This window comes from Rhinopithecus roxellana, chromosome 14 (assembly GCF_007565055.1).
Source record: "Rhinopithecus roxellana isolate Shanxi Qingling chromosome 14, ASM756505v1, whole genome shotgun sequence".
NCBI lineage: Eukaryota > Metazoa > Chordata > Mammalia > Primates > Cercopithecidae > Rhinopithecus > Rhinopithecus roxellana.
This window is the reverse complement of record NC_044562.1, coordinates 90,352,775-90,379,484: the sequence shown is the minus strand read 5'-3', so window position 1 is coordinate 90,379,484 and position 26,710 is coordinate 90,352,775. Positions and strand designations below refer to the sequence as shown.

At 37.9% G+C, this 26,710-nt stretch overlaps 1 protein-coding gene across 2 annotated transcripts in view; it reads right to left on the bottom strand.

Annotated features, from left to right (window-relative positions):
- NBEAL1 (neurobeachin like 1) overlaps nt 1-26,710 on the bottom strand; it is a 218,639-nt gene that overhangs the window by 52,500 nt on the left and 139,429 nt on the right. For both annotated transcript variants that reach the window (XM_030916927.1, XM_010352612.2), the window contains 7 exons: nt 24,405-24,710; nt 24,156-24,305; nt 20,392-20,549; nt 17,965-18,089; nt 12,108-12,234; nt 7,624-7,772; nt 332-465 (listed from right to left, as the gene is read on the bottom strand). In XM_030916927.1, coding sequence (XP_030772787.1) covers nt 332-465; nt 7,624-7,772; nt 12,108-12,234; nt 17,965-18,089; nt 20,392-20,549; nt 24,156-24,305; nt 24,405-24,710 — 1,149 coding nt within the window. The remainder of the gene's footprint in view (nt 1-331; nt 466-7,623; nt 7,773-12,107; nt 12,235-17,964; nt 18,090-20,391; nt 20,550-24,155; nt 24,306-24,404; nt 24,711-26,710) is intronic.

Below are 26,710 nucleotides of genomic sequence, written 5' to 3'. Positions count from 1 at the left end.
GATTCCTCATTATTTTTGAATTTGAAATCAATCTAATTTACTAAATCTACTCATAGCTAACATATTGTATATTACATCACAAGTGAATGTAATGAGGCACTGAAAATTCTACTTTATCTAGCCATATATATAAAAACTGAACTTCCCCCAAACTCAAACATAAGAAAATCTCAACAAAAATTCACACACTGATTAGCCCCCAAAGTATACATTTTTTCCTCTAACATTTTGTCTTGACAAAAGAATACAGCCCAAAGTTCCATTAGCGCTCACTAGCTGGAAACGTATTTAAAGCCAGTATTTTGGGATTTCCTGAAACCACAGTACATACCTCTTTTTTGAAATTGAGAAAGTAGTTGGATTGGTCAACATGAAAAATCTCAAGGGCTGATCTTCTTAAGTTGTAACGCCGGAGGTGAATCTCTCGAATTTGAGAATGAGGCCACTTGAAATCAAAACCTACTCCTGAAAACAGAAGAAATCTTGTGACTGATATACCATATAAAGTTACTCATGCTATGTAGAAAACACCTCTTAGTTCTTGACAAAAGGTTTTAGGAAAAAGGAATTCAATTTCTATACTATATAAATCATTTGTTAAATGTGTTGGATATTTAAACTAGTTCTTTCAAAATTATTTTAAAGTTCTATAACTATTCTACTGCCTTCCCATTAGAATGCAAGATAATTCTGAATACACCTCAGAAACAGTTTTCCTTTTCTCTGTATGTTGGTATCTTAGATTTAATCATTCTTTTATTATCACATAAAGGATGACATAAGAAGCCTATAGGAATAAGTACACATACAAAGGTATGATAAAATGAAGACTGTATTAGGCTGCGTGTGGTGGCTCACACCTGTAATCCTAGCACTTTGGGAGGCTGAGGTGGGCAGATCACCTGAGGTCGGGAGTTCGAGACCAGCCTGACCAACATGGAGAAACCCTGTCTCTATTAAAACAAAAATACAAAATTAGAAGGGCATGGTGGCACATGCCTGTAAGCCCAGCTACTAGGGAGGCTGAGGCAGAAGAATTGCTTGAACCTGGGAGGCGGAGGGCTCAGTGAATCGAGATCGCACCATTGCACTCCAGCCTGGGCAACAAGAATGAAACTCCATCTCAAAAAAAAAATAATAATAATAATAAACACTGTATTTTGTAACTTAAGTTTATAGCAATTGCCTCTAGCCAAACCCTTAAAAATGCATTGATAATTTTTAAAAAGCATTCTCTTCCACTTGGTGAGTAACAAATTTAACCCCATACTGAGGGGGCGGAGCAAGATGGCCGAATAGGAACAACTCCAGTCTCCAACTCCCAGCGCGAGCGACACAGAAGACCGGTGATTTCTGCATTTTCAACTGAGGTACTGGGGTCATCTCACTAGGGAGTGCCGGACAATCGGTGCTGGTCAGCTGCTGCAGCCTGACCAGCGAGAGCTGAAGCAGGGCGAGGCATCGCCTCACCTGGAAGCGCAAGGGGGAAGGGGATCCGTTTTCCTAGCCAGGGGAACTGAGACACACAACACCTGGAAAATCGGGTAACTCCCACCCCAATACTGCGCTGTAAGCATACAGGCATTCCAGGAGAATATATCCCACACCTGGCCGGGAGGGTTCCACGCCCACGAAGCCTCCCTCACTGCTAACACAGCAGTCTGCCGCGATCTATCCGCAAGGCAGCAGCGAGGCTGGGGGAGGGGCGCCCGCCATTGCTGAGGCTTAAGTAGGTAAACAAACCCGCTGGGAAGCTCGAACTGGGTGGAGCTCACAGCAGCTCAAGGAAGCCTGCCTGTCTCTGTAGTCTCCACCTCTGGGGACAGCGCACAGCTGAAGACCAACAGGGGAAGTAGCGGGAGCCGGTGCAGACGCGAACGACTCTGTCTGACAGCTTTGGGGAGAGCCGCGGATCTCCCAACGCGGAGGTTGAGATCTGAGAACGGACAGACTGCCTGCTCAGGTGTGTCTCTGACCCCTGAGTAGCCTAGCTGGGAGAAATCCCCCACTAGGGGCAGTCTGACACCCCACACCTCACAGAGTGGAGTACACCCCTGAGAGGACACTTCCAAAGGAAGAATCAGACAGGTACACTCGCTGATCAGCAATATTCTATCTTCGGCAACCTCTGCTGCTGATACCCAGGCAAACAGGGTCTGGAGTGGACCTCAAGCAATCTCCAACAGACCAACAGAGAGTCCTTCTGACTGTCAGAAGGAAAACTATCAAACAGGAAGGACACCTATACCAAAACCCCATCAGTACGTCACCACCATCAAAGACCAGAGACAGATAAAACCACAAAGATGGGGAAGAAGCAGGGCAGAAAAGCTGGAAATTCAAAAAATAAGAGCGCATTTCCCCCTGCAAAGGAGCGCAGCCCATCACCAGCAACGGATCAAAGCTGGTCAGAGAATGACTTGGACGAGAGGAGAGAAGAAGGCTTCAGTCCATCAAACTTATCAGAGCTAAAGGAGGAATTACGTACCCAGCGCAAAGAAACTAAAAATCTTGAAAAAAGAGTGGAAGAATTGACAGCTAGACTCATTAATGCAGAGAAGATCATAAACGAAATGACAGAGATGAAAACCATGACACGAGAAATACGTGACAAATGCACAAGCTTCAGTAACCGACTCGATCAACTGGAAGAAAGAGTATCAGCGATTGAAGATCAAATGAATGAAATGAAGCGAGAAGAGAAACCAAAAGAAAAAAGAAGAAAAAGAAATGAGCAAAGCCTGCAAGAAGTATGGGATTACGTAAAAAGACCAAATCTACGTCTGATTGGGGTGCCTGAAAGTGAGGGGGAAAATGGAACCAAGTTGGAAAACACTCTTCAGGATATCATCCAGGAGAACTTCCCCAACCTAGTAGGGCAGGCCAACATTCAAATTCAGGAAATACAGAGAACGCCACAAAGATACTCCTCCAGAAGAGCAACTCCAAGACACATAATTGCCAGATTCACCAAAGTTGAAATGAAGGAAAAAATCTTAAGGGCAGCCAGAGAGAAAGGTCGGGTCACCCACAAAGGGAAGCCCATCAGACTAACAGCAGATCTCTCGGCAGAAACTCTACAAGCCAGAAGAGAGTGGGGGCCAATATTCAACGTTCTTAAAGAAAAGAATTTTAAACCCAGAATTTCATATCCAGCCAAACTAAGTTTCATAAGTGAAGGAGAAATAAAATCCTTTACAGATAAGCAAATGCTTAGAGATTTTGTCACCACCAGGCCTGCCTTACAAGAGACCCTGAAGGAAGCCCTAAACATGGAAAGGAACAACCGGTACCAGCCATCGCAAAAACTTGGCAAAATGTAAAGACCATCGAGGCTAGGAAGAAACTGCATCAACTAACGAGCAAAATAACCAGTTAATATCATAATGGCAGGATCAAGTTCACACATAACAATATTAACCTTAAATGTTAATGGACTAAATGCTCCAATGAAAAGACACAGACTGGCAAACTGGATTAAGAGTCAAGACCCATCAGTCTGCTGTATTCAGGAGACCCATCTCACATGCAGAGACATACATAGGCTCAAAATAAAGGGATGGAGGAAGATCTACCAAGCAAATGGAGAACAAAAAAAAGCAGGGGTTGCAATCCTAGTCTCTGATAAAACAGACTTTAAACCATCAAAGATCAAAAGAGACAAAGAAGGCCATTACATAATGGTAAAGGGATCAATTCAACAGGAAGAGCTAACTCTCCTAAATATATATGCACCCAATACAGGAGCACCCAGATTCATAAAGCAAGTCCTTAGAGACTTACAAAGAGACTTAGACTCCCATACAATAATAATGGGGGACTTCAACACTCCGCTGTCAACATTAGACAGATCAACGAGACAGAAAGTTAACAAGGATATCCAGGAATTGAACTCATCTCTGCACCAAGCGGACCTAATAGACATCTATAGAACTCTCCACCCCAAATCAACAGAATATACATTCTTCTCAGCACCACATCGCACTTATTCCAAAATTGACCACATAATTGGAAGTAAAGCACTCCTCAGCAAATGTAAAAGAACAGAAATTATAACAAACTGTCTCTCAGACCACAGTGCAATCAAACTAGAACTCAGGACTAAGAAACTCAATCAAAACCGCTCAACTACATGGAAACTGAACAACCTGCTCCTGAATGACTACTGGGTACATAACGAAATGAAAGCGGAAATAAAGATGTTCTTTGAAACCAATGAGAACAAAGATACAACATACCAGAATCTCTGGGACACATTTAAAGCAGTGTGTAGAGGGAAATTTATAGCACTAAATGCCCACAAGAGAAAGCAGGAAAGATCTAAAATTGACACTCTAACATCACAATTAAAAGAACTAGAGAGGCAAGAGCAATCACATTCAAAAGCTAGCAGAAGGCAAGAAATAACTAAGATCAGAGCAGAACTGAAGGAGATAGAGACACAAAAAACCCTCCAAAAAATCAATGAATCCAGGAGTTGGTTTTTTGAAAAGATCAACAAAATTGACAGACCGCTAGCAAGGCTAATAAAGAAAAAAAGAGAGAGGAATCAAATAGATGCAATAAAAAATGATAAAGGGGATATCACCACTGACCCCACAGAAATACAAACTACCATCAGAGAATACTATAAACGCCTCTACGCAAATCAACTAGAAAATCTAGAAGAAATGGATAATTTCCTGGACACTTACACTCTCCCAAGGCTAAACCAGGAAGAAGTTGAATCCCTGAATAGACCAATAGCAGGCTCTGAAATTGAGGCAACAATTAATAGCCTACCCACCAAAAAAAGTCCAGGACCAGATGGATTCACAGCTGAATTCTACCAGAGGTACAAGGAGGAGCTGGTACCATTCCTTCTGAAACTATTCCAATCAATAGAAAAAGAGGGAATCCTCCCTAACTCATTTTATGAGGCCAACATCATCCTGATACCAAAGCCTGGCAGAGACACAACAAAAAAAGAGAATTTTAGACCAATATCCCTGATGAACATTGATGCAAAAATCCTCAATAAAATACTGGCAAACCGGATTCAGCAGCACATCAAAAAGCTTATCCACCATGATCAAGTGGGCTTCATCCCTGGGATGCAAGGCTGGTTCAACATTCGCAAATCAATAAACGTAATCCAGCATATAAACAGAACCAAAGACAAGAACCACATGATTGTCTCAATAGATGCAGAAAAGGCTTTTGACAAAATTCAACAGCCCTTCATGCTAAAAACGCTCAATAAATTCGGTATTGATGGAACGTACCTCAAAATAATAAGAGCTATTTATGACAAACCCACAGCTAATATCATACTGAATGGGCAAAAACTGGAAAAATTCCCTTTGAAAACTGGCACAAGACAGGGATGCCCTCTCTCACCACTCCTATTCAACATAGTGTTGGAAGTTCTGGCTAGGGCAATCAGGCAAGAGAAAGAAATCAAGGGTATCCAGTTAGGAAAAGAAGAAGTCAAATTGTCCCTGTTTGCAGATGACATGATTGTATATTTAGAAAACCCCATCGTCTCAGCCCAAAATCTCCTTAAGCTGATAAGCAACTTCAGCAAAGTCTCAGGATACAAAATTAATGTGCAAAAGTCACAAGCATTCTTATACACCAGCAACAGACAAGCAGAGAGCCAAATCAGGAATGAACTTCCATTCACAATTGCTTCAAAGAGAATCAAATACCTAGGAATCCAGCTTACAAGGGATGTAAAGGACCTCTTCAAGGAGAACTACAAACCACTGCTCAGTGAAATCAAAGAGGACACAAACAAATGGAAGAACATACCATGCTCATGGATAGGAAGAATCAATATCGTGAAAATGGCCATACTCCCCAAGGTTATTTATAGATTCAATGCCATCCCCATCAAGCTACCAATGAGTTTCTTCACAGAATTGGAAAAAACTGCTTTAAAGTTCATATGGAACCAAAAAAGAGCCCGCATTGCCAAGACAATCCTAAGTCAAAAGGACAAAGCTGGAGGCGTCACGCTACCTGACTTCAAACTATACTACAAGGCTACAGTAACCAAAACAGCATGGTACTGGTACCAAAACAGAGATATAGACCAATGGAACAGAACAGAGTCCTCAGAAATAATACCGCACATCTACAGCCATCTGATCTTTGACAAACCTGAGAGAAACAAGAAATGGGGAAAGGATTCCCTATTTAATAAATGGTGCTGGGAAAATTGGCTAGCCATAAGTAGAAAGCTGAAACTGGATCCTTTCCTTACCCCTTATACGAAGATTAATTCAAGATGGATTAGAGACTTAAATGTTAGACCTAATACCATAAAAACCCTAGAAGAAAATCTAGGTAGTACCATTCAGGACATAGGCATGGGCAAGGACTTCATGTCTAAAACACCAAAAGCAACGGCAGCAAAAGCAAAAATTGACAAATGGGATCTAATTAAACTAAAGAGCTTTTGCACAGCAAAAGAAACTACCATCAGAGTGAACAGGCAACCTACAGAATGGGAGAAAATTTTTGCAACCTACTCATCTGACAAAGGGCTAATATCCAGAATCTACAAAGAACTCAAACAAATATACGAGAAAAAAACAAACAACCCCATCAAAAAGTGGGGAAAGGATATGAACAGACATTTCTCAAAAGAAGATATTCATACAGCCAACAGACACATGAAAAAATGCTCATCATCACTGGCCATCAGAGAAATGCAAATCAAAACCACAATGAGATACCATCTCACACCAGTTAGAATGGCAATCATTAAGAAGTCAGGAAACAACAGGTGTTGGAGAGGATGTGGAGAAATAGGAACACTTTTACACTGTTGGTGGGATTGTAAACTAGTTCAACCATTATGGAAAACAGTATGGCAATTCCTCAAGGATCTAGAACTAGATGTACCATATGACCCAGCCATCCCACTACTGGGTATATACCCAAAGGATTATAAATTAGTCTACTACAAAGACACATGTACACGTATGTTTATTGCGGCACTATTCACAATAGCAAAGACTTGGAATCAACCCAAATGTCCATCTGTGACAGACTGGATTAAGAAAATGTGGCACATATACACCATGGAATACTATGCAGCCATAAAAAAGGATGAGTTTGCGTCCTTTGTAGGGACATGGATGCAGCTGGAAACCATCATTCTTAGCAAACTATCACAAGAAGAGAAAACCAAACACCGCATGTTCTCACTCATAGGTGGGAACTGAACAATGAGATCACTTGGACTCGGGAAGGGGAACATCACACACTGGGGTCTATCATGGGGAGGGGGGAGGGGGGAGGAGGGAGGGATTGCATTGGGGAGTTATACATGATATAAATGATGAATTGATGGGTGCTGACGAGTTGATGGGTGCAGCACCCCAACATGGCATAAGTATACATATGTAACAAACCTGCACGTTATGCACATGTACCCTAGAACTTAAAGTATAATAAAAAAAAAAAAAGGTTAAAAAAAAAAAAAAAAAAAAAAAATTTAACCCCATACTGACTTTCCATTTCTCCTTTTACATGATACACAGTTCTGTCTTACTGCGTTCTTCTCATTCATGATTGATAAATTGGATACTTAATTATCGAACAGCAAAAGTCATTTTTTCCAGAACTCCTCACCATCTTCTTTTTCAATGCTGCCATCATAGAAGTAAATGTGTTGAGTAGTGATTTCTAATCTGCCAGGAATTACATCAATTATTGTAATGAGTTCACAGTCTTCCATCAATACCAATTTTTCTTTTTGATCCTGTTCTTCCTTCTCATCACTGCGAAAACAAAAAGCCAATAAACAGAAAAATCTAACCATTTATTTTTCTTAAATAGAAAAAAATACCATATTTAAATATAAATCTCTCTGTTTTTACTTTTTTTTGAGACAAGGTCTTGTTGCCGTGGCACAATGTCAGCTCAATCACCACAACCTCTGCCTCCCAGGTTCAAGCAATCCTCCCACCTCAGCCACCAAGTAGCTGGGAATACAGGTGCATGCCACCATGCCCAGCTAATTTTTATATTTTTTGTAGAGATGGGGTTTTCCCATGTTGCCCAGGCTGGTTTCGATCTCCTGAGCTCAAGGGATCCACCCACCCTGGTTTCCCAAAGTGCAGGGATAATATGCATGAGCCACTGTGCCTGGCCTCAAATATAAATCAGTTATCTGTCAAATTAATGTCCAGGAAAGAATATTTGAATTACCCTCAAGAAATATTCTGCATATCAAATTACTTAAACAGTGTCCAAATATTTTTATTACTCAATGATTCAGTTTCATTAAAAATAAGCTTTACATCCTTATTTTATACGACCCATTATAATAAAACACAGTGATCCTGTAAAACAACTAGCAGAGGACAGTTGAAAAATAAGGCAATATTGGTCATGTCTTTTTTTTTTTTTTTTTTTTTTTTTTTTTTTTTTTTTTTTGAGACGGAGTCTCACTCTGTCGCCCAGGCTGGAGTGCAGTGGCACGATCTCAGCTCACTGCAAGCTCCGCCTCGCGGGTTTACGCCATTCTCCTGCCTCAGCCTCCCGAGTAGCTGGGACTACAGGCGCCGGCCACCTCGCCCGGCTAGTTTTTTGTATTTTTTTTTTTAGTAGAGACGGGGTTTGGAGCCCAGGCTGGAGTGCAGCGGTGCGATCTTAGCTCACTGCAAGCTCCACCTCCTGGGTTTATGTCATTCTCCTGCCTCAGCCTTCCGAGTAGCTGGGACTACAGGCGCCCGCCACCACGCCCGGCTAATTTTTTGTATTTTTAGTAGTGATGCAGTTTCACCATGTTAGCCAGGATGATCTCAATCTCCTGACCTCGTGATCCGCCCGCCTTGGCCTCCCAAAGTGCTGGGATTACAGGCGTGAGCCACTGCACCCAGCCCGCCTGGGCTATTTTCTTAGAGAGAGGGTCTCACTATGTTGCTCAGGTTGGTCTCAAACTCCTGCCCTTTAGTGATCCTCTTGCCTCAGCCTCCTGAATAGCTGGGATTATACTTGTGAGCTATAGCATTCAGCTGGATCAGGGGGGCTAAAGACAACCTCTAACCAATGACTGACCACCAAGGTTGTCTGACCCACAGACAACCCCTACTAGGCCAGGTTTTACAGCAAAAAACAAAACAAAACAAAACCCAATGAATAGAGACATCATTGGCAACACACAGCAGGTTAAAACAGGCTCCACAGAATTAGTTCGGGGAAGTAAACAAACAAACAAAATCACAACAGTAGCAACCATAACAGAGGGAGATCAGAAGCCAGATTGGCTACAATTTGTTACCAAAAGTGTATAGTTTTAAACAAAAATTATGAGAAAACAAAGAAAAGGGAAAGTATGAGCCATAAACACAAAAGCAATAAAAAGAAACTGTCTCTGGCAGACCTCTGATGTTCAATTTAACAATGACTTCAAAGTAGCTATCATAAATACATCAAAAGAACAATAGGAAACTATGTTTAAAGAAATAAAGGGAAGTATAGCAATGAAGCTAATCAAATAGAGACTATCAATAAAGAGATAGAAATTAAAAACATTTAAAAAAAGAACCAGGCCGGGCATGGTGGCTCACGCCTGTAATCCCAGCACTTTGGGAAGCCATGGTGGGCGGATCACCTGAGGTCAGGAGTTCGAGACCAGCCTGGTCAACACGGCCAAACCCTGTCTCCACTAAAAGTACAAACATTAGCCAGGCATGGTGGCAGGCGCCTGTAATCCCAGCTACTCAGCAGGCTAAGGCAGGAGAATTGCTTGAACCTGGGAGGCAGAGGTCGCAGTTAGCCGAGATCGCGCCACTGCACTCTAGCATGGGCGACAAGAGTGAGACTCTGTCTCAAAAAAAAAAAAAAAAAAAAAGGGTGGGGGGGCAAGTGATTTGCATAAATATTCTCCAAAGTAGATATATTAATGGCAAACAAGCACATGAAAAGATGCTCAACATTATTAGGTACTAGGAAAATGCAGATAAGATAGATATGACTTCAAACCATACAGGATAGCTATAATGAATTTTTACAAACCCACAAGGAAAATAACAAGAGTTGAGGTAGATGTGTAGAAATCAAAACACTCATACATTGCTGGTGAAAATGTAAAATGATGAGGTCCCTGTAAAAACAGTTTGGTAATTCCTCAAAAGTTCAAACAGAATTATATGATCTAACTATTATACTCCTCGGTAGATACCCAAGACGACTAAAAACTTATGTTTGCACAAAAATTTGTACAGGAATATTCATGGAAGTACTATTCATAATGGCCTAAAAGTAGAAACAACCTAAATGCTGACTGATGAATGGATAAGCAAAATGTGATTATGCATATTTTGGACAACCATAAATGGTTATAAATGGAAAATTATTTATAATATTATTCAGCCACAAAAAGGAATAAAGTACTCTTATATGCTATGACATGAATGAATCTTGAAAACATTATTCCAAATGAAAATAAGCTAGACACAAATTGTAGGAGTTACAGAAAATTTCCAAAGTAGGCAAATCCACAGAGACAAAGTAATTAGTGGTTGCCAGGGTGTGTGAGAAGGGGAAAACTGGAACCGACCACTAAAAGGTACAAGATTTCCTTTTGGGGTGATATAAATGTTCTGGAATTATGCAGTGGGGATGGTTGTACAAATTTGTGAAAACACTAAAAAATCCCACTAAATTGTGTGCATTAAAAATGGTACATTTTATGTTTGTGAGATATATCTGGATTAACAAAAATAAAGACCTCCCTGGATAACAAAAGGAGAGTTTGTGGCAATCAGACTTTCCTTATTAGAAATACTAGAGGGCTGGGTGCAGCGGCTCACTCTCTGATGGCCTATAATCCAAGCACTTTGGGAAACCAAGACGGGAGGATCATGTGGGCCCAAGGGTTTGAGACCAGCCTGGGCAATACAGTGAGACCCTGTCTCTGCAAAAAAATTTAAAAATTAGCTAGACATGGTGGTGTGCCTATAGTCCTAGCTACTCAGGAGGCTGAGGCAGGAGGATCACTTGAGACCAGGAGGTGGAGACTCCAGTGAGCTGTGATCACACCACTGCACTCCAGTTGAGGTGACACAGCAAGATCCTGTCTCAACAAACAAACAAACAAAAACACACACACACATAAAAAACACACACAAAAAAACTGGAGAAAGTCTTTTAGGCTGGAAGGAATTTTTATCAGATGATAAACGAATGCACACACAAAGAAATAAAGTGCACAAGTATGATACTTGATAATTATGTAGCAAACATAAAATAAAGTATTAATAACATACATTTGTGTTCTTCCTATAATTCATTTAAAGATAACTGCATAAAACAGCAACTATAAAACTATATTGCTGAACTTACACAAAGAAATGTAACATGTATGACAGCTGTAACACAAAGAGGAGATGAGGAAATTAATATATTTTACATTTCCTTAAAGAAAGTTTTTGAAGTACAAATTAAAAATTTTTAAATGTATCTAAGGCTTTTCAGGTTATCTGTTTCTTCTTGAGGGAGGCTGGGTAATTTGCATATTTCAAAGCATTTGTTTCATCTAAGCTGTCAAACTTAGAGGCATAAAATCATTAGTATTATTCTCAATCATTTGATTATTTGTGGCATCATCTCCTCTTTCAGTCCTAATATAGGCAATTTATGTTGTCTTTCTTTTAATCAGTCCGGCTACAGGTTTATGTGTTTTTGCTTTTTGTTAGTTTGTTGTTTGTTTTTAATAACCAGGCTTCGATGTTTTTAATCTTTCTGTTTTTCTCTTTCACGAATTTCTGCTTTTGTCTTTATAATGTTCTTTCTTTTGCTTAACAGTTTATATTTTGTTCTGTACATTTCCATCTGAACACAGGTATAGCTGAATCTCACAAATTCAATGTATTGCCTTCATTATCATACAGTTCTAAATACTTTCTAATTTCAAGGTCCAGTTCCATGTTATCCCAGTTCTAAGAAGCCTTCCTCAATAATCTCAGTACTGATAAAATCCTAACAGCTGATACAGCATTAACTGTTGGACCCTGAAAATAAGTGGCGTTAGAATTTCAAGCAAATCTTTTCCACGATTTTGCAATCCCCTTTCTCAGAACAAAATAATTTTTAATATTTATACGTACACATTTACTCTAGCTGATATATCCTCTTCAGGAAGGTCTAATTTATCCTCCTCCATATCACTAACTTTTACTTGTTTCACTGCTTCCAAAAGCAATGTATCACTGGAAGGCTGTGAGTGTTGGATACCTGTTTTAAACACAAAGTATCTATTAAACATAAAGTAAAAAACATTATTATAGCCCTTCTGTAATTTCTGACTGCTAATTATGTTCCTGACTGTTAGATGATAACAATATGTATATAAGTAAAGATGGTACTTTGATTTAGAGTAATCCTTGATGTTTGATGGTAATTTTGACAACTACTATTCATAAGGTAAAAAGAATAAATGTTTTAAAAATAATAGTATCTATTTTTAATAATGGTATTATTTGTTTCAGAAATAGGCCAAGTAGTCTCTTAATTTATATTTAATTCTAAAGGTTGCCAATAATTAAGTCAAAGGAAGAAATATTCTAATTGTATTAATGTAATAGAACCATTTTTAACATGCATTTGTACTAAAGCAAAACTAAGAAAGAATATATGATAAGTTGTCTTTAATCGGGAAATAATACACAGACCAAGAGCGAAAGTGTTTACTTTCTGGACCACAAGGAATTTAATACATAATTCTGAGGCATATATATGCAATACATGTAATGTATTTTATAAACTAAACATCCTGCAAAAAGGCAGGTCTGGTATAATGAAAAGAACATGGTCTATGAAGTGGTGAACCTAGATTCAAATTTAGTTTTGCCATTTAGTAAGCCACATGGCCCTTCTGAATGTATGTTTTCTAAACTGTAAAATGGAGACTTCATCACAAGGTTGTTAGGCATATGAAAGGTAATACATGCGAAACATCTGGTACACATTAAATATAAAATAAATGATAGCTAATATTATATATTTACCTTCCAACTATCTGATTGAAATAAGAACTGTAATACAAATATATGAATAATTCATAGGACTGAAAAAAATTAACACACTTAACTATGAATAAAGATATTTCATTTATGGCAAAAATAATTCATATAAAATACATAAATAACACAACACTATAAGTAACTATAAATAACAAAACACTATAAAGATGACAAATCCTCCCTTAGCTTCTCAAATGATACCGTTGCTCAGACATAAGATGAATCAACCTAATGTACAGTTGCATTTTTCTGTGTAAATCTGTTTGATCATACCATCTTCTATATTGGGAAGTAGTGATTCACATTTTCCCTAGAACAAGTCAGTAACTATTTCTACTGAACATGTTTTTTCATGAGGTCTAATTTATCATTAAAACATTTAATTAACAAAGTACATAACAATGCAGTAAAAAGCGAAAAGAAGGAAGCCTAGGTCGTCTGATACAAATAGGAAATCGACTTTATATAGATGTATGGTACTATCCCGTTAACAGTATGAATTGAAAATCTGATGGAAGATTGGTAAAGGACGGAGAATGAAGGATGGACTGCAGCAAGGAGGCCAGCTGGGAAGCTACTGTAAGTTTGGAGAAAGCACCAAGCTAAGCCATGGCAATAGCAAAGGGAATGAAAATAAGGAAAAACATTCAAAGGTTATGTAAGAGATAGAATCAACAGGACACAGTACCTAAAGAGCTGTTATATGTAGGGATTTCAGAGAGATGAGGAAAGACTCATGGATAATATGGATTTTAATTTCAGCAGCTAATATATGGAGATACTGATAACTATAATACCAGATACAAGAGAAGCAGAAACTAGGGTAAGGAATACACATATGAGAAAAGAGAATAAATTCAGTTTCAGAAATGTCATAAGGAGACTGTGGAACAGGTATCCCAACAGGCAGTTTCTAGAGTTCAAAAGGAAGGTTGGAACTAGAAATACAGATGGGAAAGCAGCATTACATATATAGTGGGGAAGCCATGAGGTCACTCAGGAAAAGCACAGGTAAAGGCAAGAGACTAGCAATGGATCTGGGAACATCATCATTTAAAAGTGTGCAGGAAAACAGTTTTAGAAAAAAAGACTAAAAGTTGGTATAAAAGTAGGAGGTTAAACAGCAGAGCCAAGAAAGAAATATATTTACAGGCTGAGTGAGATGGCTCATGCCTGTAATCCCAGCACTCTGGGAGGCTGAGGTGGAAGGATCACTTGAGCCCAGAAATTCGAGACCAACCTGGGCAACAGAGGGAGACCTTGTCTCCACAAAAAAAGTTTAAAAATTAAAAAACTAGCTGGGTGTGGTGGTTCACATCTATAGTACCAGCTGCTCAGGAAGCTGTGGCAGGAGGATCACTTGAGCCCAGGAGCTCAAGTCTATAATGAGTGGTGACTGCACCACTGCACTCCAGCCTGGGTGAGAGTGACATCCTGTCTCACAAAACAAACATACAAACAGGAAAAGAAAGAAGGAAAGAAATACACTTACAGAGGAGGATAACCACTAAATGCTTCAGAAACAATGGAAGCAGGGTGAGGACTAAAAATAAGTTGTTAAATTTGTCAATCAGAAAACAGCATGTCTAATAAAGAATTACGGACAAAAAAAAATTTCTTAAATCAAATTTTTTTTTTGGGAGAGAGGGTTTTACTGTGTTGTCCAGGCTGGAATGAAGTGGTACAATCATGTCTCACTGCAGCCTCAATCTCCTGGGCTCAAGCGATCCTCCACCTCAGCCTCCCAAGTACCTGGGATCATGGCCGCGCATGACTGCACCCAGTTGACTTTTAAAATTTGTTTTGTAGAGATGAGGTCTCATTATGTTGTCCAGACTGGTTTCCAACTCCTGGGCTCAAGTGACTCTTCTCCTTGGACTCCCAAAGTGCTGGGATTACAGGTATGAGCCACCACACCTAGCCAAACCAAACTTTTTTTCTTTTTTGAGACAAGGTCTCACTCTGTTGCCCAGGCTGGAATGCACTGACACAATCATGGCTCACTGTAGCCTTGACCTCCTGGGTTCAAGCGATCTTCTCACCTCTGAGTAGCTCCAACTACAAGCATGTGCCACCTGGCTACAAAACATTTTATTTTATCACTATGTTGCCCACACTACAAACCAAATATTTTTACTGATACATTTAAGAATACATTCTTTTTGACTCTTCAAATTCCCTAATTTACAAGTGGGTGTGTTCCAAAAGATGCTTCATTAGTCAGCTGTTTGAAATTAATAATGGATTTTCCATCCAAAATAATATTTTAAATCATGGTTAGTTTGCAGGTTAGCCCATAATGAAAACACTATTCTATACATCTGCAATGGGTTGCTTATAAAAAGCAGTATTGAGGTAAGTAAAACAAAACAAGATAATATTTAAAAAAAGAATACCATGAATTCTGGCAGTTAATGAAAATACTCTATAGACAAAACTAAGGAGTAGGTAAAACATTTTGCAGTTAATTCTGAAGTATATGTCAAAGAACTTTAAAGATTTTAAAGACTGATGCCATTTGTTATGATTTCCAATTTCACCTTGAAATATATAAATTTTTTTTCTGTACAGTTTTATTGTCACTATTATACTTGTAGTAAATTTTTAAAGTGAGAGAAACAAACAAAAAGAACAACTAAGACTAAGAAGGGACATAAAATTACATCTGTGTGCATGTGTAGAGGGGTGAGAAGGAGAAGAAAAAGCAGAGGGAACTTTATGGAAGGAGATTTCTTGGCAAGTCAAGAAAATAATATGGAACACTATTCCTTAAGTAACTATTAAGGTCATTTACCAAAAGATGTTTGTTGGGTGTTAATGATAGTTACATCTCAAAGAGTAGAGAAAGATACTTACAGAAGAGGATACAAGATTCTTTCAGAGAAAAAGCTATACACAATTGGCTACTGCTATGTACTCAAAGTTAGTGTTCATATCATGGACAGAGCCATTATTTTGAATTAAGGAAAATCACTTACTATATCTGATTTATTTCAAAATGTAAGACTCTAAATGGCAAGCATCATGGCTCTCTTGATTCATTTTATGTTTTGGCCATTCATTCATTTTATGTTAAGGCAATTAAAAAAAATAAGATCTCGCCAGGCATGCTGGCTCACGTATGTAATCCCAGCACTGTGGGAGGCTGAGGTGGAAGGATTGCCACTTGAGCTCAGGAGTTCAAGACCAGTCTGGCAACATGGTGAGACCTTGTCTCTACCAAAAAAAAAAAAAAAAAAAAGCTGGGCATGGCATGGTGGCATGCATTGGTAGTCCCAGCTAATCAGGAGGCTGAGGCAGAAGGATTGCTTGAGCCTAGGAGGCCAAGGCTGCAGTGAGGCATGTTCAAGTCTCTGCAATCTAGCCTGGTCAATACAGGGAGACCCAGTCTCAAAAAAATAAAAGTAGTTTAAAAATAACATCTAAAAGTTGGTACTCATGTCATCTAAAACTACAACATAATATGCCTATGACTACCAATGATTTGTTGTTGTTGCTGAGAAGGAGTTTTGCTCTTGTCACCCAGGCTGGAGTGCAATGACGCGATATCGGCTCACGGCCACCTCTGCCTCTCGTGTTCAAGTGATTCTCCTGCCTCAGCCTCTGGAGTAGCTGGGATTACAGGTGCCCGCCACCATGCCCAGCTAATTTTTGTATTTTTAATACAGACAGGGTTTCACCATGTTGGCCAGGCTGATCTCGAACTCCTGACCTCAGGTGATCTGCCTGCCACGGCCTCCCGAAGTGCTGGGATTACAGGCATGAGCCACCATGCAGGCCTAATGATTCTTGATAAACAACATTTTGGGGTATTTCACAGACCTATCTTAAAAAAGGGAGAGATGACAAGTGAGACAGTTATAAAGGAAGGGCTTCCTAAAGAGTTGCAGAAACCCCTTAAGATCTGTTTTGAAATACTGTCAGGCTAAATTTTTGTTTGTTTTGAGACAGAGTTTTGCTCTTGTTGCCCAGACTGGAATGTAGTGGCGTGATCTCAGGTCACTGCAACCTCCGCCTCCCAGGTTCAAGCGATTCTCCTGCCTCAGCCTCCTGAGTAGCTGGGATTACAGGTGCCCGCCACCATGCCTGGCTAATTTTTTGTATTTTTAGTAGAGATGGGGTTTCGCCATGTTGGCCAGGGTGGTCTTGAACTCCTGACCACAAGTAGTTTTTTTTTTTTTTTTTTTCTAGAAAAAGGCATTGACCAATCTAAGATACTAAGGGTCTAGAGCTCTATAAAAATAGGTTATAATAAAAGGCATAAAAGATTGCTAAGAATTCTAGCTGAGTTCGGTGGCTCACACCTGTAATCCCAGCACTTTGGGAGGCAGAGGTGGAAGGATCACTTGAGGTCAGGAGCTGGAGACCAGCCTGGCCAACATGGTGAAACCCCGTCTCTACTAAAAATACAAAAATTAGCCAGGTGTGGTGGCGGGTGACTGTAGTCCCAGCTCCTCAGAGGCTGAGGCACGAGAATTGCTTGAACCCAGGAAGTGGAGGTTGCAGTGAGCTGAGATTGCTTCACTGCACTTCAGCCTGGGCAAGAGAGTGAGACTCTGTCTCAAAAAAATAAAAATAAAAGAAAAGGATTGCTAAGAATTCTATCTAACATTTGTATTAGCCTCAGTCTTGATGAGCAAAAAAACTAAGAGAAAAGAACACTGTTTCATTGCAAGAGACATAACAGTTGATATGAAGTACAGTATACTTTTATAATTAAAGTTTTTTTCTTTTAGAAATTAAAATAAATGGAAGTATTAAATTACCTTGGATTTAGGCCAAATGTAACAGGACTAAAAACATACAGTCATTTAAATATTAATTATAAAATGCCACCCTTCCTTCATAAGTAAACACATTTAAAACAATGAAATAACAATCATCAACCCCAAGAACACTCTCATTATCTTCATCAAATAATTAAACGGTCATTGGAACTCACCCAGATTATCTCTCAAGGCACTAGCTTCCTCATGGGTTTTGAAATTATAATTCGGTACCAGCTTAAGTCTCATGCGGGAATAATTCTCTACATTAGCTAGCTTCCAATGAATTGGATTCTGTTTCCTAAGAATATTCATAAGCAAACAAGTAAAATTATTTAGCTTAAGTTACAAAGATTGATTTAAATACTGTAAAAAAGTATCAGGTATTTTACATTTGTTTAGTACCATTTTATTTTACTTTTATTTTTTAGAGACAGAGTCTCATTCTGTCGCCCAGGCTGGAGTGTAGTGGCACAATCTCAGCTCACTGCAACCTCTGCCTCCTGGATTCAAGTGATTCTCGTGCCTCAGCCTCCCGACATAGCAGGGATTACAGGCATGTGCCCTTATGCCCAGCTGATTTTTGTAATTTTAGTAGAGATGGGATTTTGCCATGTTGGTCAGGCTGGTCTTGAACTCCTGGCCTCAAGCAATTTGCCCGCCTTGGCCTCCCAAAGTACTGGGATTACAGGTGTGAGCCACCACGCCCAGCCTGTTTAGCACCATTTTATAAAACTGTTCACATTTTTTATTTCATTTAATCCAAATAACTCTGATAGAACCAAAGTGAGTATGCGTAGCTGTACTTTATACATGAGGAATCTAAAGCAGATTAAATAATTTGCCCAAGGTGACATGAGGTTTACAGGTAGCAGAAATAAGATTTGAACATTGACTTTTAGACTTACAGCTTGATACCTTTACTCTTTCACTGTTAAATGGGAGTTCTTAACTAGCTATACAGATGGTTTATATTTCCAATAGTTTTCAAAATAAAAAATAATTTTATTACAAATAAAGACAATATAATTGCAAGTGGGCAAAGATTTACATATAAGAGCTAAAACTATAAAACTATTAGGAGAAAAGGTAAGGGTAAAACTTCATGACCTTGGACTTGGCAATGGTTTCTTAGATATGAGACCAAAAAAAAAACAAAAAGCAACAACAAAATAGATTTAACTGGACTTCATTAAAACTAACAACTTTCCTGTATCAAAAGTGCTGCTATTAATAAAGTGAAAAGACAATCTACGCATCTGAAAATCATATATAGGATCAGGGTCTATTATTGAGTATATACATATACATATATTTATATATACACTCTTACAATTCAACAACAACAAAAAATCAATCTAAAAATGGGCAAAGGACTTGAGCAGACATTTCTTCAAAGATGTAAAAATGACCAACAAGCACATGAAAAGATGCTAGACATCATAAATCACTAGGAAATGGAACATGAAATCATAAAATACCACTTTACTCCCACTAGGAGGGCCATAATAAAAAATCAGGAAATGACAAGTGTTGGTAAGAATGCGGAGAAATTGGAACCCTCACACATTGCTAGTGAAAATATAAAATGATGCAGCTGCTGTGGAAAGCAATTTGGCAGTTCCTTAGCAAATTAAACACAGAATTATCATACAACCCAGTAATTCCATTCATAGTTTATACTCAAGAGAATTAAAAACAAGTGTTCAAACACTTGTACACAAATGTTCCCAGCAGCACTAATCAAAATAGCCAAAAAGTGGAAAACAACCCAAATGCCCATCCAACTGTTGATTAGATAAAGAAAAGATGATATATCCTTATAAGAGAATACTATTCAGCCATAAAAAGGAATAAAGTACTGATACATGCTACTACATAATGAAAACATTATGCTAAGTGAAAGATGGCAGACACAAAAAGCCACATATTGTATGATTCCATTTATATGAAATAAAAAGAACAGGCAAATAATACAGTCAGAAAGCTGATTGATGGTTGCTAGGGGGTGGGACAGAGGATAATAAGGAGTGACTTTTTAATAGGTACAGTATTTCCTTTTTAGGTGATAAAAATGTTATGAAGTTAGACAGTGGTGATGATTGTACATTATGAATATACTCAGCGCCAGTGAACTGTACATTTTAAAATGGTTAAAAGGACAAATTTTATGTTATGTACATTTTACCACATTTTTAAAAGGGCTGTAAAAAAAAGAGATAATATAATTAAGCAAAACAGAAGTGACTGAGGATCAATTAAATGAATTGTAAAATATTCAAACATACAACAGCATTAGCCCTAGCTCAAAAAGGTGGTATCAGAAAGACAGAAGTAAATTGGTTTAACACTCTCTAAAGAGTCTAAAGTCCAATAAACTTCATATCAAAGGGTCAAAGGAAGGCAAATAACTGTAATAAAAAACAATACAACCTCGAATCATCCCAGACCTATAATTCACAAAAAGACAATAAATAAGATTAGAAGCACCCTTTTATAAATCGAACATTTAAAAAATTGGAGTGCAAGGGGCATTGGTTCAAAAATTTCTAGACCAGAGTTGTAAAGAAAAAAGAGTACTTAATAAAATTATATCCTCTTACCTTTTAGCCCAAGGTCCCCTTTCACATGTAAGATAGAGCTGTATTGCTTTCCAGCGTCTAAGAGTGGCTAACTGTTGACTGCTAAGTTGCTTAAGCGTATTATTATACCTGAGGTTCTCTTGGCGTGCTTTTCGATTAAATGGCTCCACAAACAGTTCCTGAAGGAAACAATAAAAGTTAAGTTCATTGACTCATATATTTACAGGTATATTTACATTTTAATTCCATAATTTAAAATTTTTGACCAACAAAATCTTGCATTATGAGACAGAAGCTAGTAACCAACAGGCTTTTCTTATTCCATCAGAATCATTTTCTTTGATGAAGTATGATATAATTTTACCTATAATCTATTTATATTTTTTAAAACTTAAAAAAACAACCAACCAACAATAAACATGTGTTGAACTTCAAAAATGCAAAGTGCCTCAACACAGAACTTTGAAGTTCAAGATAATTTTAACCTCCTACTTACTGTCAAGTAAAATAATTTTCCTAGGGGATCTTTTGATTTACAAGGCATCTAAAATGAGACTCAAGAGGAAAGAAAGTAGAAAGAAGGGTAACCACATTGTATACTACCAAGACATAACTTTAATCTGTGAAATGAATGTTCATAGGTTTCAAAGAAAAAACCGAAGACTAGCTTATCTAACTCACATCAATATTCATCTATTAGAAACTAAAATAACAGCATTAATTTGTTTCAAACAAACCAGCACTGAATTACGTTAAAAAGAACAGTTAAAATTTTAAACAGTTTTAGAGAGGCACTACAGCAATGTGCAGTTAAAAATATATGCCTTGGAGTTAGACCTGGATACAAATCTTAGCTTTTCTGAGCTACTTTTCTTATCTAACTTTATCTTTAGCTTAGTTGTTTCTCTTAGCTAATTCTCTGAGGCTCAGTGTCCTCTCATGTGTAAAATGAGGTTAACAATAACTGTCATAATAAAGATGAACATTTAAAGTACTTAATATAGTGCTAGAAAAATAGCAAGTTCTCAATAACTTGTGGTTGTCGTTATTACAATTGTTATTGTTAACTATTACTACACTTGGTAGGAAATCAATTGTTTTGGAATACAATGTTACTAAATATTTAAAACAGATCATTGCTGAGAAAACTGAGGAAGTCATGACAGCTCCATGGTAATTAAACATCAATTCACAGTTTTGATGTTCAATAATAAAGAAAAAAGTAAATGAGTCTAACAATGGGAAATACATTTAAATGTACTAATATATAAAACAATGGAATACTTTGCAGCCCGGCATGGAAAGATGTTTACAATATATTTTAAGTTAAGAAAGGAACAATGTTCTCATTTTGGCTTAACCAAATATATACACCTTAAAATTACTTAAGACTACTGAGTCTTCCAATTCATGAATACAGTGTCTATCTGTATTTATTTAGGTCTTCTTTAATTTGTTTCAAGTGTTTTTTAGTTTTTGGCATATATACAGCAGATGCTGGATATATTTTGTTAGATTGATACCTATGCATTTTATTATTTTTAGAGCTATTGTAAAAGTATTTTTAGAAAATCTGTTTCCCATTCCTTATTCATGGCTAGTGAACAGAAATATGATTAAATTTTGTGTATTGATTTTATGTCCTGCAGCCTTGCTAAACTTGCTTATTTATAGTAATTTACTGGTATAATAGAGTCCTTAAGACTTTCTACACAGAGAATCATGTTATCTTTAGATAGTTTTATTTCTTCCTTCCTAATGTGAACACTTCTTTTATATATTTTTTCTATTTTTACTATATTTGCTAAGATTTGTGGTACAACAGTAACTAAGAGCGGTGAGAATGAATATCCCTGCCTAGTTCCCTATCTTAGGGAAAAGTACTCAGTTTTCGCCTCTGAATATGAAGCCAGTGGTAGAATTTGTGTAAAGGTTTAAGTATTTCCCTTCTATTCCTAGTTTGCTGAGAGCTTTGATTACAAATGGATGTTTAATTTTTCTAGTGCTTTTTCTGCATTTACTGATATGATAACATAGCTTTTTTTAAGACTACTAATGTGGTCCAGTATATTAACTAATCTTCAAATGTTGAACTAGTCCTGCATCCTGAGGATAAATTCCACTTTGTTGTGTCATATATTATTATTACTATTATTATTGTTCTTGAGACCGAGTCTTGCTGCTCATCTACACTGGAGGGCAGTGGTGGGATCATGGCTCACTAAAGTTTTGACCTCCTGTACCCAAGTGTTCCTCCCACATCAGCCTCACCAGTAGCTGGGACTACAGGTCCATACCACCACACCCAGCTAATTTTTACATTTTTTGTAGAGATGGAGTCTCCCTATGTTATTCAGGCCGGTCTCCAACTCCTCACCTAAAATGATCCTCCTGCCTTGGCCTCCCAAAGTGCTGGGATTACAGGCATAAGCCTCTGTGCTTGATCTAATGTATTATTTTTAAAATATATTGCTAGATTTGTTTTGTAGCTATGTTCCTGATAGATACTAGTCTGTAGTTTTCTTGTATTATTTTTCTATGATTTCACTAAGAGGGTAATATTACTCTCATCAAAGGAGCTAGAAATGTTCCTACTTTTCTATTTTTGAAGAGACTGAGAAAGTGGCATAATTTCTCCATTAAATGTGTGGTAGAATTTGCCAGTGAAACCATCTGGGCCTGAAGTTTTCCCTTTATGAAGGTTTGTAACTATAAATTATATTTCTTTAATAAATATAGGACTATTCAGGTCATATACTTATTCTTGAACTAGTTTTGGAAACTTGTGTCTGTCAAAAAATTGATCCATTTCATTTAAGTTGTCATATTTATGTGCATAGAGTGGTTTGTAGTAGTCCCTTATTACAATGTTGATGTCCGTGGAGTCAGTGGTGATATTGCCTCTTTCTTTCCTGGTATAAAAAATTTTTCACATCTCTCTCTCTCTCTTTTTTTTTTTTTTGTCAATCTTGCTAGAAGTTTATCAGTTTTAATGATATTTTGAAGAACCAGACCTTGGTTTCATTGATTTTCTCTATTATTTTTCTGATTTCAATTTCATTTACTTCTGTTCTTTATTCATTCCTTGATTTTGCTTATAAGGATTTGGATTAATTTTGCTTCTCTGGTTTCTTTTTTTTTTTTGAGGCGGAGTCTCACTCTGTTGCCTAGGCTGGAGTGCAGTGGCACAGTCTCTGCTCACTGTAACCTTTGCCTCCCAGGTTCAAGTGATCCTCCTGCCTCAGCCCACCTAGTAGCTGGGATTACAGGCATGCGCCACCATGCCCACCTAATTTTTGTATTTTTAGTAGAGATGGGGTTTTGCCGTGTTGGCCAGGCTGGTCTCGAACTCCTGATCTCAGGTGATTCACCCGCCTTGGCCTCCCAAAAGTGCTAGGATTACAGGTGTGAGCCACCACGCCCAGCCATTTTTCTAGTTTCTTAAGGTAGAAACTTAAAATTTGATGCCTTTCTTCTTTTCTAATATAAACATTATATCCTGCAAATTTCCCTCTAAGTGATGGTATGTATCCAGCCTCCTTAGAGGGATCTATTAACGTACTATCAGCTTAATAAACTTTTTACATAATCACTATATATAGAACATTTTCCTATTAATTGATCTTGTTACTGATTAGCTGTTTTTCTTCTAAACCTAAGATAATTTTTACACAAATAATAGAAACACTGCTTATTTTAAAATTTGGGCCCTGTATTACTCTTATTCAATATTAAATGCCTAAAATCAACATGAAGAGCCAGATATTAAAACATGTACTTTTTACCTGAAATTTGAGCTTGCTTTCCCCTCCTTCCCGGTCTCGTTTATGCATATTTACCATTAAAGCTTCATAACAATCCTTCCAATAAAGTGCCATGTTCTCATGACCATCATAAAATGTATGAGTTTCATACTGCTTCATATAAGGTACAATCTTACCAAAAAAAAGGATACATAAATTTAATATATGACTTCACCTCTATAAAAATGGTATATTAGCAGAAAAATCTTGATCAAAAAAGATAAAACTTACATATTTTTCAATGTAAACTTGCCATTCATTTGAATTACAATATTCTTGAAAATCTTCAAAAAATGAGGAGCTACCATTGGTAAAAGGTAAAGAAGGGAGGTGCAAGTTCATGAAGAGAAGCTCATAAATTTTGGAAACCAGGGTACGAACAAGGGGAATCAGAAACGAGTAGATTTCAGTCTGTTCTTTGATTGATTGACTTAGAACATGTTCCAGCTTCCCTAAAATGTAACACGCTTCATCCTGATTTTCAATCACTTTGGTCTGAAGAAGGGTATTTAGCTTAGCTGATGCCATTGCACAAACCTGGAGGAAAATAGTTGAGATGAGAAAGAGCAGACTAAAGCAAACATTTAGTGATAGCACAAGTTCTGCCTGGCTCTGTGGATTCAGAATTTTTATATAATAACTGTCAAGAACTGTGAAAGGTCTCAGATGTTACTTTGCCTCCAAGCTAAAGAGTTAGCTGCTACAGTTTCACAGGTGTTGGCAGAAGACACAAGACTCCTAAGTCAGAGACAAAGATCTACAGCAATAGCAGTAGTCAGAGTATCAGCATTTGCATTGTTCTCCCAAAGTGCAACTCTCACAGTGAGAGATGAAGAGGCCTAGATGATGCCTGCACATGTAGACACATTTTAGGAGAAACCACCAGTATAAAGGGAACCCAAATCTTTTTTTTTTTTTTTGAGATGGAGTCTCGCACTGTTGCCCAGGCTGGAGTGCAATGGTGCAATCATGGCTCACAGCAACCTCCGCCTCCTGGGTTCAAGCGATTCTCCTGCCTCAGCCTCCCGAGTAGCTGGAATTATGGGCGCCCACTACCACACCTAGCTAATTTTTTTGTATTTTTAGTACAGACAGGGTTTCACTATGTTGGCCAAGGTATGTTTCACTATCTTGAACTCTTGACCTCGTGATCCACCAGGCTTGGCCTCCCAAAGTGCTGGGATTATAGGTGTGAGCCACTATGCCCAGCCTCATAAGCCAATACTTAATTCTACTCTTGTAGAATTTTGACGGAGTTTTGCTCTTGTTGCCCAGGCTGGAGTGCAATGGCGTGATCTCGGCTCACCACAACCTCTGCCTCCCGGGTTCAAGCAATTCTCCTGCCTCAGTATCCCGAATAGCTGGAATTATAGGCATGTGCCACCACACCCGGCTAACTTTTTTGTATTTTTAGTAGAGACAGGGGTTTCTCCATGTTGGTCAGGCTGGTCTCAAACTTCCAACCTCAGGTGATCCGCCTGCCTCGGTCTCCCAAAGTACTGGGATTACAGGCATAAGCCACCGCGCCCAGCCGCTTTTGCATATTTTCTACAACGAGTATGTGTTACCTTTACAATGCAAAATAAATAAAATAAATATAAAAAAATAAAATAAATATCTATTAAAAAATAGAATTACTTCTCTGCAGCATTCACAATAATATAAATAAATAAAAATAAAAAATAGAATCATCAGACTATACTCTTTTAAAAATAGAATGACTAGGGGCAGTGGCTCACACCTGTAATCCCAGCACTTTGGGAGGCCACGGTGGACAGATCACATGAGGTCAGGAGTTTGAGACCAGCATGTCAAACATGGTGAAACTCCGTCTCTACTAAAAACACACAAAAATTTTCCAGGCATGGTGGCAGGCGCCTGTAGTCCCAGCTACTTTGGAGGCTGAGGCACAACGATCGCTTGAACCTGGGAGGTAGAGGTTACAGTGAGCAGAGAGCCACTGCACTCCAGCCTGGGAGACACAGAGAGACTCTGTCTCAAAAAAAAAAAAAAAAAAAAAAAAGGTGGGCGGGGGGGCAACCTGTTTTCAGAATTTTAACCTCTCCATGTTCTTATTAATATTGTATCTAGTTTATGTAAATCAGAAGCCAGCCCCATCCCAACCTCCCTGCACCAAATACAAAAATGGAAACATCAAAATAAAATAAAAAGGGCCAGGTAAATAGCTGTGAAATTCTTAACATGACTAATCTAACCCAGGTTCTCACAAGTACCCCATGTAAGTAGAAAACTGACAGACTAAAATTCACATCAAACTTTTTCAGCCTTTTCCATTTTAAATTTAAAATAGAAATAATAAATATTCCTTGTGACCAATATTTATCTTTATTTCTAAAACGTAGCACAATGCTTAGTTCTTTGTAGATATTTAGTGTGTGATAAATAAAAAAAAAATGAGATAGAATGTAAAATTGTAAATTAGTAAAACAGCAGAAAAAATTTGAAAGGAATAATTTAAAAAATACTTTTTCTAAAAAATTCAAGCCCTAAACCGCACATACATGAACAGTCTATAC